The 12,335-nt window shown below is 43.5% G+C and overlaps 1 protein-coding gene and 1 long non-coding RNA gene across 2 annotated transcripts in view; one reads left to right on the top strand and one right to left on the bottom strand.

Annotated features, from left to right (window-relative positions):
• RRAS2 (RAS related 2) overlaps positions 1-6,228 on the bottom strand; it is an 80,206-nt gene extending 73,978 nt beyond the window's left edge. Inside the window, exon 1 of the mRNA XM_034995098.1 lies at positions 6,210-6,228. Coding sequence (XP_034850989.1) covers positions 6,210-6,212 — 3 coding nt within the window. The 5' untranslated portion in view covers positions 6,213-6,228. The remainder of the gene's footprint in view (positions 1-6,209) is intronic.
• Positions 51-11,333, top strand: LOC118003962. The gene is made up of 3 exons (XR_004677467.1): positions 51-189; positions 9,153-9,376; positions 10,410-11,333. It is a non-coding gene; the product is annotated as an uncharacterized LOC118003962 (long non-coding RNA).
• The last annotated feature ends 1,002 nt before the right edge of the window (positions 11,334-12,335 follow it).

Genomic DNA, 12,335 nt, shown 5'->3' with positions numbered 1-12,335 from the left:
TGCGGAACGCAGCCTCCAGCGCCGCTACAAATGGCCGTCTGGGGGCCGGGCTGCTAGGCTGAGGTGCTGCATATGCATGAGGGGGCGGGGCGGGGCGGGGCCGCGCTGGCCGGGGCTGAGACTCCGGCGCTGACCCCCGGGCGGCTCAGACCCCCGCGGACCCGCCCCTCCGGTCCCTCGACCATGAGAGTGAGTTGAGTGACCGAGTGAGTGTAAGTGTGTAAGTGTGTAAGTGTGTACGGTGTGGGAGTGAGATTCTGGCGCTGAGAGAGGGCGGCTCAGACCCCCGCGGCCGGACCCCTCCGATCCCTTGACTGTGAGAGTGTGTGTGTGTGTGTGTGTGTGTGTGTGTGTGTATACGCGCGCGCGTGCGCGTGTAAGGGGAAGTGGGTGTCAAGTGGGAGTAGGAAGAAGACAGTAGACCGTGTGTGACCATAACTGTGTAATGCCAGGGATTGTCAGGGATTATGTGGATAAAAAAATACAGTATGTGAAGGCGTGTGTGAAAAATAGAGCTGTTGTCATCTTAACTCAGTTTTTATAGGAGAGTAAATACCCTGTTATAAGAGTACAGATGGTGACCATGATTGTGTGAAAAACAGTGTGTGACAGTGATTGAGGATCAGAGCTGTGTCACAGTAATTGTGTGTGATGGGTTGCAGTGGTGAGGGTGTGTGAGGAACATGACAGAGACTGAGCATGGGCAATAAGTCACAGTGATTGAGGGTGCATGGACAAGAGTGAATGGGACAGCCTTGTATGTGTCAGGAGAGCGTCCTAGTGGCTGCATGTATGTGTGAGAAATATTTGGTCATTGTCTAGAGGATTATAAGTGAGAGGTTACTTTGTAATTACGTACATACTTTATACCAGGCACTGTACTCAGTGCTAGAGATCCTTTCCTGAACAAAGCAGTGTCCCTGCCCTTAGGGAACTTAGAGTCCAGTGGGGGAGACAGCCAGGACAATGACAAAACTATAAGGCATTATGATAAGCGCTGTAACTGTTAAGCATCATGCAGCATGTGTGCCCATAGCAGAAGCATTCACCTGAGAGTTGGGTGGTCAAGGAAGGCTTCCTAAAAGATCTGAAGAATAATAATAGAGACAGGTGAATAATTAGAAGAAAGGTATTCCAAGGAAAGGAAACTGCATGTGCAAAAGTCAGAGCTGAGAAGGTAAGAATTGTGTCACATGATTTTGAACGTATTGGGGAAGTCTGCATGCCAGTGATTGTGAGTGAAAAGGGATTATGGGGGTGTCTGGGTGGCGCAATTGGTTAAGCCTCCAACTCTCTGTTTCAGCTTAGGCCCTGATCTCAGGGTCCTGGGATGGAGCCCCGCCTTTTGACTCCGTGCTCAGCAGGGAGTCTGCTTGCCATTCTCTCTTCCTCTCCCTCTAACCCTCCCACTAGTTCTCTCTCTCAAATAAATAATCTTTTTTTTAAGTGATTATCTGTGTGTATGGCAGTTTAACCAAATGTAGCAGGAATCACAGCTTTATGTAGTGTTGGGTAGTAGATAAGGCCATAGGCTCTGGGGCCAGACTGTCTGGATTCAAATCTTAGCTCTTCCACTAAAGGTGTGATGTTGGGAACTGAAACTGTGTGCCCCAAGTGTTGTCTTCTCTAAGGAAAGTAAGACTACTTACCATAAGGGTTGCTTTTGTTGTCGTTGTTTTTGTTTTTTTCCGTAAGAATCAAATGAGTTAATACCTATAAAGCACATAAAACAGTGCCTTGGCATGCAGTAAGATTTTATGCCAGTTTGGGGACAGGACTGCAAGTTCTTGGGCACTACCTAGTGACTTCCTTGGAACCAATAGAATGCAGCAGAAAAGATGCTGTATAACTTCCAAGGCCAGACGGGTCCGAAGGGGCTGTGCAGCTTCCACCTGTTCTCTTGGGATTCTCACTCTGGGGGAAGCAAAGTAAGAAGTTTGGCCACCCCAAGACTTCCATGCTAGCAAGGCCACATGTAAGCATGCAAGTCCAAGGTACAGCTGAGCTCCTACTGCCGGCCTTGGGAGACATCTTGGATACCCAATGCCGTCAAGCCTTCAGATGAGGGCAGTCCCTCCTGGCATCTGACTGCAGCTGCATGAGAGACCCCAAGCAAGAGCTGCCCAAGCTAGCCCTTCCTGACCCACAAAATCATGAGCCAAATGAAGTAGTAAACTTGTTGTGCTTCTTTCAGTTTTTCATTTAGAAATTATTTCCATGTGTAAAGTATAAAGTACACCCATACACCACCTTTACCCAATTCCACTACTGTGAGCATTTTACCCCCCTATTTCTCTCTTTCATATATATATATATATATATAGGAAACACACATATAAATTTATGATTTTATACACATATATATAATCCATATATAAAAATGAATTTTTTGAACCATTTAAGGGTAAGTTACAGACATTATGGCCCTCTGCCCCTAAGTACTTCAGTGTATATTTCCTAAGAATAGGGATATTATCTCATATAACCAGAGTATACGGTTATCAACTTTAGTAAATTTAATACTGATATGAATATTTTCATTTAATCTACATTGATATTCCAATTTTGTCACTTGACTCAATAATATGCTTTAGAGCATTTTCCCTCCTAGCACAGGATCCAGTCCTGGCTCAAGCATTGCATTTAGTTGCCAAACTCTTTTTATGTTTTTTTAGTGTGGTACAAAATGGTTGTTTTAAACACCTATTTTTTTGAGGTGGGGGAGAGCAAAATATTTGTCACACAGTAGTAATAGCCAGAAAGGCCTCAATGACAGATATTATCATCAATGTGAAAAGGAGAAAAAGGAGAGAGAAAAGGAAGATGAGCCCACCTCAAAGAAACGCTGAGAAAAGGCCAGTTAGTCTTCCCACAAATGTCTCTGGATGTCTGCCTAGCCCTATAATTTCCCATAATCCTTCAGGACCAAGAAGATGACCAAAGTGTCCCGCTTATTATGCTCCTTGCCTTCTGAAGTACCAGCCTATTTTCAGTAGAATCTCTTTCAATCCACCTATTTGTGAGCCGCTTCTATGCCTGAGTCCTGCCCAAGATTTCCTTTCCTTCCTACTCTGCACCACTACGATCCCTGTGTATAGGACAATTCCTGAAACCAAGCAAGCAAACCCATCCTATAGAAAACATGTGCCGGTTGCCTCTGAGCCATCCATTTCTCCCTCCTTTCAAATAGTATCTCCAAATTTCCCCTCTAGTTTATGAATGGCACCCACCCCAAGCTCCAGGGGTTCACTCTAATTCACTTAAGATTATCAACCTCCACTGCCACAGTTATTAGCTGGAGGGTGGGTATATAGTCTAGGTCAGGGCAATCAGGAACAGATTCAACTGTGGAATCAAAACTACAATGAGATACCACTTCACACCCACTAGGATCACCATAATAAAAAAGCCAGATAATAACAACTGTTGACAAGGATGTGGAAAAACTAGAACTCTCATACACTGCTGGTAAGAATGTAAAATGGTGTCGCTGCTTTGGAAATCAGTCTGGCATGTCCTCAAAAGGTTAAACATAGACTTACCATATAACCCAGAAATTCCACCCCTCAGTATAGATCCAAGATAAATTAAAACATATGTCCATACAAAAACTAGTACATGAAAGTTCATAGCAGCATATTCATACTAGCCAAAAAGTAGAAATAACCCAATTGTCCATCAACTGATGAGTGGATAAACAAAATGTGGTATATTCATACAATAGAATTTTATTTGGCAATAAAAAATGATGAGGTATTGGTACATGCTACAACAGGGAGGAACATTAAAAACATGATGCTAACTGAAAGAAGCCAGTTACAAAAGGGCACATATTATATAATTCCATTTATATGGAAGGTTCAAAGTAAGAAAATCCATACAGGCAGAAAGTAGATTAATGGTTGCCAGGACTGAGGGGAAAATGCTGAGTGGCTGATAATGGGTATGGGGTTTCTTTCTGGAGATAGGAAAATATTCTGAGATTAGAGAGTGATGATGGTTGCACAACTCTGTGAAAATACTAAAAACCATTGAATTATATACTTTTTAAAGTGAATGTTATGGGGGAGCCTGGGCGGCTCAGTCGTTAAGCGTCTGCCTTTGGCTCAGATCATGATCCCATGGTCCTGGGATTGAGCCCCACATCGGGCTCTCTGCTCGGCGGGAAGCCTGCTTCTCCCTCTCCCACTCCTCCTGCTTGTGTTCCCTCTCTCGCTGTCTCTCTGTCAAATAAATAAATAAAATCTTTTTTAAAATAAATAAAGTGAATGTTATGGTATATGAATTATATTTTAATAAAACTATGGGAAGAAAAGATTCAATTGCAGGATTTTATCTGAGCTATCAAGGAAATGTCTTTTTACTTCAAGATGTCCCCTGTATCAACTCTATTCCTTTTTTTATTATTATTATTTGATTCAAATTTGAGTGTTCAGCAAGCAAGAAGCATATAGGCTCAACTGCACCTAGACTTCTATTTCAAAATGTTTTCTTGCCCTTAGAAAATACCCCAAAAGCCTACACAAAAAGAAACCTTGGGGCGCCTGGGTGGCTCAGTTTTTAAGCGTCTGCCTTCGGCTCAGGTCATGATCCCAGGGTCCTGAGATCGAGCCCCGCGTTGGGCTCCCTGCTCTGCAGGAAGCCTGCTTCTCCCCCTCCTACTCCCCCTGCTTGTGTTCCCTCTCTCTCTGTGTCTCTCTCTGTCAAGTAAATAAAACCTTAAAAAAAAAAAAAAAGAAAACCTTTACAAAAACAAATCATTGATGACATAGGAGAATATGGGAAAGAAAAAACTAGTTGTCATTCAAGCCAAATAAAGATGAATTTTCATCTTAATCTGAAAAGTTTGCTTCTCAAGTAGCTGGAATAAAATAGGTAAGTATGTAAATCTTTACAAAAAGAATGACCTACAAACTTGGAAAGAATGGTAGAGATCATCCCCCTTACCTTACCGAAAGAAATCCTGTGACTGGGGAAAGAATTTCTTTCCCAGTGTCATCTAGCAAGTTGTTAGCAGGACACAGGTCTTCTGACTCCCCTGCTTAGAGCACTTTACCTCATGCCAAACTGGATGTTACCCAGAACCCCGAAGAGCCTCACAACACAGAGATGGTATAATGCTACCAATCAAGAAAACTGTTGGATGCATCATTTTGGCTTAAGTTGAGTGACTGTCTAGCTAAAGGGCTGTCAAGAAACTTCAACAGGCAGGGGTGCCTGGGTGGCTCAGTCGTTAAGCGTCTGCCTTCGGCTCAGGTCATGGTCCCAGGGTCCTGGGATCAAGCCCCACATCGGGCTCCCTGCTCAGCGGGAAGCCTGCTTCTCCCTCTCCCACTCCCGCTGCTTGTGTTCCCTCTCTCGCTGTATCTCTCTCTGTCAAATAAATAAAATCTTTAAAAAAAAAGAAACTTCAACAGGCAGATTCAAGACCTGATTTGGCCAGCAGATATGTTTTGGTGCATAATTCAATTTTTTAATTGAATTACCAATATGTAATTGAGTTATCAATATTTTAAAATAGGATATTTCACAAACAAATCTGGATTTCTAACTCTTCCCAATAAAATTAAAGGGACCATCTAGTAACACCAGGTCAACATTATCATGTGACAACTGGGTCCATGTAAGTACAGGCTGCCCTTGAGAAAAGGTCTGGAGGCTCCTGTTCCTCAAAGTTGCCAGCAGTCCTATTGGACCCAACCCGATTGATGTGACCTGCCTGGACTTTGTGGGCTTTAAGCGTTTGCCAATCTTACTACTATCTGCCAATGCTCTCCAACTGGGATGCACATCGGAATCACCTGTAATCACCTTAAAATGAAGAACCTGGGCTCCCCTACCCCCATCTTGATAAATAAGTTTGCAGACCAAGACTCAGAAGTTGTATATTTAAATATCCAGAGTAACCCTGAGACATCTCCATAACTGAGAACTCTTGGAGGAGAGTAGACTCATCCATGTCCACTCTATTTCAGAACAAACAATGACCTTCGCATCTGGAATGTTGGTGACTCACCATCTCTAAAAACCAACATTGCCCAAATACCATCCCTGGCCCATCCCAGAGAAAGGATCTAGGGGTGGAGTGGGGAAGGAGGTACTGCTGAAACGAAGATCCCCCTGACCTCATCTATAGCTGGGTCAGACAGAGCCCAGGCCTGATAACCAAAGAGGGCCAAACCCCAGATCAGAGAGCGTTGAGTTCTTACCATGGTTGATGGAAGCGCACCATCCCCTTATTTCCTTAATGGGCCTCTGCTTCTAATGTGAATGAATGGCTGATAGAGAACGAAACAGCCCAGCAGGAGCTGCATGCATCTGAGATGAGACAGATGCACAAATCTATTCCTTGTTTAAAGATCACACTGCTAAGAATAGAAACTGAAACACACACTGAAGCGTGGGCACACACACACAGCCCTGAGGAAGGCCACAACAGAGCCGGAGGAATCCATAGTTTAGTGGAGGATCATCGGAGAATCATAGAGCCCTAGAGCAGAAAAAGCACCCTGAGATCATTCCCGCTAAAGCTTTCATTTTAAAGGTGGGAAAGCAAAGGCCCAGATAGAAAGAGGGGTCCCCAGCACTGCCTAGAGATAGAGCAGAAGCACGACTGGAACTCAGATTCTGTCTCCCAGCTTGGTGCCTGACTCAATGTAGTGCACTGCCTTGGGAGCCCCAGAGCCCAGGCGACGGAGCAGGGTCAAAGTCACACTCCCCCTTCCAGGCAGTGGCTGCCAGGAAGAATCAAGCAAGAGTGTCCACCGCTGTATCTTTTTTAAATAATGAAAAATCAAACCTACTTAAATATTCAACAACAGAGACTCGGTTAAATAAACGATGCTACAATATGAATATGGATACTACTTGGCATTAAAAATAATTTTTATTTGTTTGGGAAAATGAGAATAGGATACAAATCAGTATATACGAAAATATAAAATATATACATAATAGCTACCATTTGCTGAGCACTTACCAGGAGCCTGGCATTGTGCTAATTACTGAAAACCTATTATCCAATTTAATCCACAAATCAACCATCTGAAGTGGGTTCTATTATTATTTGTATTTTACAAAAAAGTGGAAGCACAGAGATGTCATGTAGCTAATAAATGGCAGAGTGTATATTTGAACCTATGAGTGGCTCAAAGCTTTTGTACTTAATCATTATGAATAGATGAAAAGGAAAAAGGCCAGTAGGATATTCAGTTATCCTAAGTAGTGATATCACAGGAGAGTTTTATTTCCTACTTTGCGTTTTCCTGTATTTCATTCTTTCTCCCCTTCCTTCCTTCTTTCCTTCCTTCCTTTCTCTTTCTCTCTTTCTCTCTCTCTCTTTTTCTTTCTTTCTTTTCTTTCTTTCTCTCGCAATTCCACATTCTCTCCTACCCCCAGCCCCTGGTAACCTCTAATCTGCTTTCTGTCCCTATGAATTTTCCTATTCTAAACATTTCATGTAAGCGGAATCATACAACATTTGTCCTTCGGTGTCTTATTTTGTTTAGCATAATGTTCAAGGTTCCTCCATGTTGTAGCATGTACTCATGCTTCCTTCCTTTATTGGCTAAATAGTACCCCATTGTATGGATATACCACAATTTGTTTATCCATTTATCTGTTGATGGAAATTGGGATTATTTCCATCTTTTGGCTATTGTAAATGATACTGCTATGAACATTCATACACAAATATCTGAGTTCTTTTTTTTTAAGTTTTTTTTTAAGATTTTATTTATTTATTTGTCAGAGAGAGAGAGAACACAATCAGGGGCAGCGGCAGGCAGAGGGAGAAGCAGACTCCCCACTGAGCAAGGACCCCCCGATATGGGACTGCATCCCAGGACCCTGGGATCATGACCCGAGCCGAAGGCAGACGCTTAAGCAACTGAGCCACTCAGGCGTCCCACAAATATCTGAGTTCTTGTTTTCAGATCTTTTGGGTATATGCCTGGGAGTGAAATCACTGGGTCAAAGGGTAATTTTATGTTTAACTTTTTGAGGAACTGCCAAACTATTTTACACAGCAGCTACACCATTTTAATTCCCACCAGCAATGTGGGAGGGTTCTTATTTTTCCACATCTTAATCAACACTTGTTATTTTCCATTTTTGATTCTAGTCATCCCGCTGGGTATGAAGTTGCATCTCACTGTAGTTTTGATTTGCATTTTCCTAATGACTAATGATGTTGAGCATATTTTCATATGCTTATTTGCCATTTGTACATCTTTGGATAAATGTCTATTCAAGTTCTTTGCCTATTTTTTAATTGGGTTGTCTTTTTGTTGTTGAGTTGCAGGAGTTCTTTTTTTTTTTAAGATTTTATTTATTTATTTGAGAGAGAGAGTGAAAGAGAGAGAGATCATGAGCAGGGGGGAAAGGTAGAGGGAGAAACAGACTCCCCACTGAGCAGGGAGCCCAATGCGGGACTCATCCCAGGACCCTGGGATTATGACCTGAGCTGAAGGCAGACGCTTAACTGACTGAACCACCCAGGCTCCCAAGGAGTTCTTTATATATTCTGAATAGCAAATTCTTATCAGAGATGTGATTTGCAGAGGCAGTCCCCATTCTGTGACTTTTCACTCCTTGATATGGCTTTTGATGCACAAGTTTTTCTATTTTAATGAAGTCCAATCTCTTCTTTTTTAAGTCGGAAAAAATATGAAGTCATGTTTATGAACAGATTTTTAAAGATTGATTTATTTATTTATTTATTTATTTATTTATTTATGAGAGAGAGTGAGAAGGGGGAGGAGCAGAGGGAGAGAGAGAGAATCCCCAGCTGACTCTGCACCAAGGGCAGAGCCCAACGCAGAGCTTGATCTCACGACTCCGAGATCATGACCGGAGCTGAAACCAAGAGTTAAGATGCTCAACTGACTGAACCACCCAGGTGCCCCTTTTATTTGTTTTATAAACAAAGAAAAATTGTTTATTAACAATTTTTAACGATACGGACAAAGCAGGAGCCAAGGTTGTACATATATAATCTAACTATGGAAAATTTAGTGTTTGTTAGATAATCTGGGAAAATTAACTATTCCAGGAAGAACAAGAATCAGGGTCAATACACACAAAGTACTTCTGTCGTCCCGTACCACTCAGGTTGAACTGTGCTAGCTGCTTTGTCCTTTCCTTTCCTGCAGCGTGTTTCCGGAGAGAGTCATGCCTGCTGCTGTAAGGGGACTGAACCCTGAATATCATGCTGACTGTAGCACCCAGGCCTGGTTTATGGAGCTCCAAACAGGCCCCTCTTTAATCCACATCCCTTACCAGGACCGTGCCTATGACTGTCTTAAAGATTTGCGAAGAACCTGTGAAAGACCAGGAGCGTGGAAGAGAGAAAATGGAAGTCTTTGCTTTGGAAATGGTAAGCTAAGACATCTCTGGCCTCCAGAATAGGACACAACTTCAAATGCAGCCATATGGATTTAGGTTAGATGGCTGGGTAGCACCTGACACTAGGGCAAGGGAGACAGCTCCTCGGAGGCTTCTTAAAATGCAGTGGTTTCGAGGCCCCATTCCTGCCCCACAGGATTACACTGTTTCGGAAGAGAACTGAAAGGAAATGCTCTGTGATTGCAATCTTCCCTCCTGTGCCCTGTGAGCCACAGGATCTTTCTGTCTCCCGCAGGTGCAATACCACTGGTCTAGTGAGAACAAATAAGGTTTTCTTCACGGGGCACTCAGGAGTGCTGGTGAGAGAGCGTGAGACACCATGCCCTAAATGTAAGAAGGGAAGGCACCTGAGAGATCTTCTACTCCACCCCCCACAACCGTATTAGTCAGTGTTGGGCATTAGGGGACCCAATAAATAACAGCCGTCTTCCTCACCCAAGTTCTGAACCAAGTGAGAAATAGGACACAGAAAACCAACAGATGGAGATAAAAATGTCAGCTTTATTACCGGTAAGAGCTATACTGGAGGACATGGCTTAGATGTGAGGCCAAGTGGGCTTGTCTATGCTGTTCCCAAAATAAACTTACCGCTGAGTTACAGGCAGGGCTGGAATACCTGCAGGCCTCATCTTTTGGGGGGTCTGCCTCTGCACAGCTGTGGCACATACAGGAGTGCGGAATGAGCGCCCCTTTAGTCAGGCTGCCAAAGAAAACAAAGGGAAGAGTTAAACTGAGCATGCCCAGATTATTCTGCTGAACTCATTAATTAGATAATGAGATAATTTTCCTCGTGGAAAAGGATGAATAAGGGGTGGGGAGGGAGTCTGGGAGTCTCACTCTAGTGATTTTCAAATTTTAGTGGACATCAGAATCACCAAGAAGACTTATTCCCACACAGATTGCCAGGGTCCATCCCCAGGACCCTGATTCGGTAGGTATGCGGGAGGGTCTGAAAAACTGTGTTTTGTTTTGTTTTTTAAGATTTTATTTTATTTATTTGCGAGAATGAGAGAGAGTGCACACAAGCAGGGGGAGCAGCAGGAAGAGGGAGAAGCAGGCTCCGTGCTGAGCAGGGAGCCCGACGCAGAGCTTGATCCCAGGACCCTGGGACCCTGACCCGAGCCGAAGACAGACACCCAACCGACTGAGCCACCCAAGTGTCCCTAAACTGTGGTTTTTAACAAGTTCCCTGGTGATGCTGATGCTGCCTATCCTGGTATCACACTTGGAGAACCAATGCTTGAAGAGAATCTCTCCCCTTGGAACTTAAGGAGGAACAAATGTTCCCTTCAACAGAACGTGTTTGGTGGCCAGTGACAGAAACCCAACTCAAACTGAAATAAAAAGAACGTATTGGTTCATGTAACTACATGATACAGCTGTTGCACTGACTTCAAGCTGGACCAGACTCAGAGTCTCAAATGGGGTCTTTAGGACTCTTTCACTCTCTGTATCTCTCAGCTGTGCTTCTTCTACATGGCTCTTGTCTTAAGCAGGGTTTCCCCTGGGGTTGGCAAGATGGCATCACTTAAGTTCTTTCCCCTAAGCAAGTGTTTCTCAAACTTCAGCATGAATCAGAATCACCTGGAGGGCTTGTTAAAACACAGATGCTGGGGCCCAGCCCAGGAGTTTCGGATTCAGTAGACTGTGGGGGGTGGGGCGGGGGGAAGCCCAAGAATTGGCAATTCTAACAAATTCCCAGTTGATCATTTTGATGCTCTCAGAAGAATAGCGAGAGGATGCTGGAGAGACACAAACAACAGATGTTCACTACTCTTTGTTTTATAGATCAAAAAACTGAGAGGTTAAGTGGTTGGTCTGTTTTCTCCCATTCGAAAGATAAAATTTTGTCCAAAGGACACGTAGGTACAGTAAAAAGAGCATGGGTTTTGAAGTAAGAAAACCTGATGTCAAATTCCATCCCCACCACAGACAACCTGAATGGTTTAGGGCAGGCCGCTAAATGTCTTTACTCTCTATCTGGTGCTTTAAAATGAAAATAACAGTAACACCTCGTTATAGGGTGAGATGAGGGTGTGATCATTTACTGGCACATGTCAGAGTCCTTTATAGTTAAAGAAGTATTAGATGGATGGTGAGTTTTAAATTTTTTTATAAGTCATGTGAGGGGGCCTGGGTGGCTCAGTTGTTAAGCATCTGCCTTCAGCTCAGGTCCTGGGATCAAGGCCCGCATCGGGCTCCCTGCTCGGCGGGAAGCCTGCTTCTCCCTCTCCCACTCCCCCGCTTCTGTTCCCTCTCTCGCTATGTCTCTCTCTGTCAAATAAATAAATAAAATCTTTAAAAAAAAAAAAAAGTCATGTGAGGGCGCCTGAGTGGCTCTGTCAGTAAGCATCTGCCTTCGGCTCAGGTCATGATCCCAGGATCCTGGGATAGAGTCCCACATCGGGCTCCCTGCTCAGCGGGAAGCCTGCTTCTCCCTCTGCCTCTGCCTCTCTCTCTCTTTCATGGATAAATAAATACAATCTTAAAAAAATAAAAATAAAAGTCATGTGAATTATACATAAAAATTAAAATGACACAGTTACTATTTTTGTTTAGTTAGTATTATTTTTCACCTATACAATTAAAAAGTTCAAACATTTAATAACACTAGGGTGGGAAAGTCAGGGGAAACATATTTTCATTCATTGCTGATTGAGTTCTGTCCATATCCTGGGACTTTGCAATGTACTCAGGGACCCAATGCCTCAAGAATTTCATTTATTTGCCTGATGGATTTTTCTGAACTGTGCAAGTCCCTTCTTGCCACCAGCAGGCCAGTTCAGGGAATTAGCACCCACCGCCCCGCTACTCCCAACTCACACCCCCACGCTCTCCGAGCAACCGCCAGCCGATGACTCTAAGGAGATGCAGTTCCCTCACTTTTGTTTAGGAAAATCCAGATCACGTCTCATAATTTCTCAGTGGGA

Source organism: Mirounga leonina, unplaced genomic scaffold (assembly GCF_011800145.1).
Source record: "Mirounga leonina isolate KUSES-001 unplaced genomic scaffold, KU_Mleo_1.0 Mir_92, whole genome shotgun sequence".
Classification (NCBI taxonomy): domain Eukaryota; kingdom Metazoa; phylum Chordata; class Mammalia; order Carnivora; family Phocidae; genus Mirounga; species Mirounga leonina.
The sequence above is the reverse complement of the archived record's forward strand: the minus strand, read 5'-3'. Positions and strand labels throughout refer to the sequence as shown.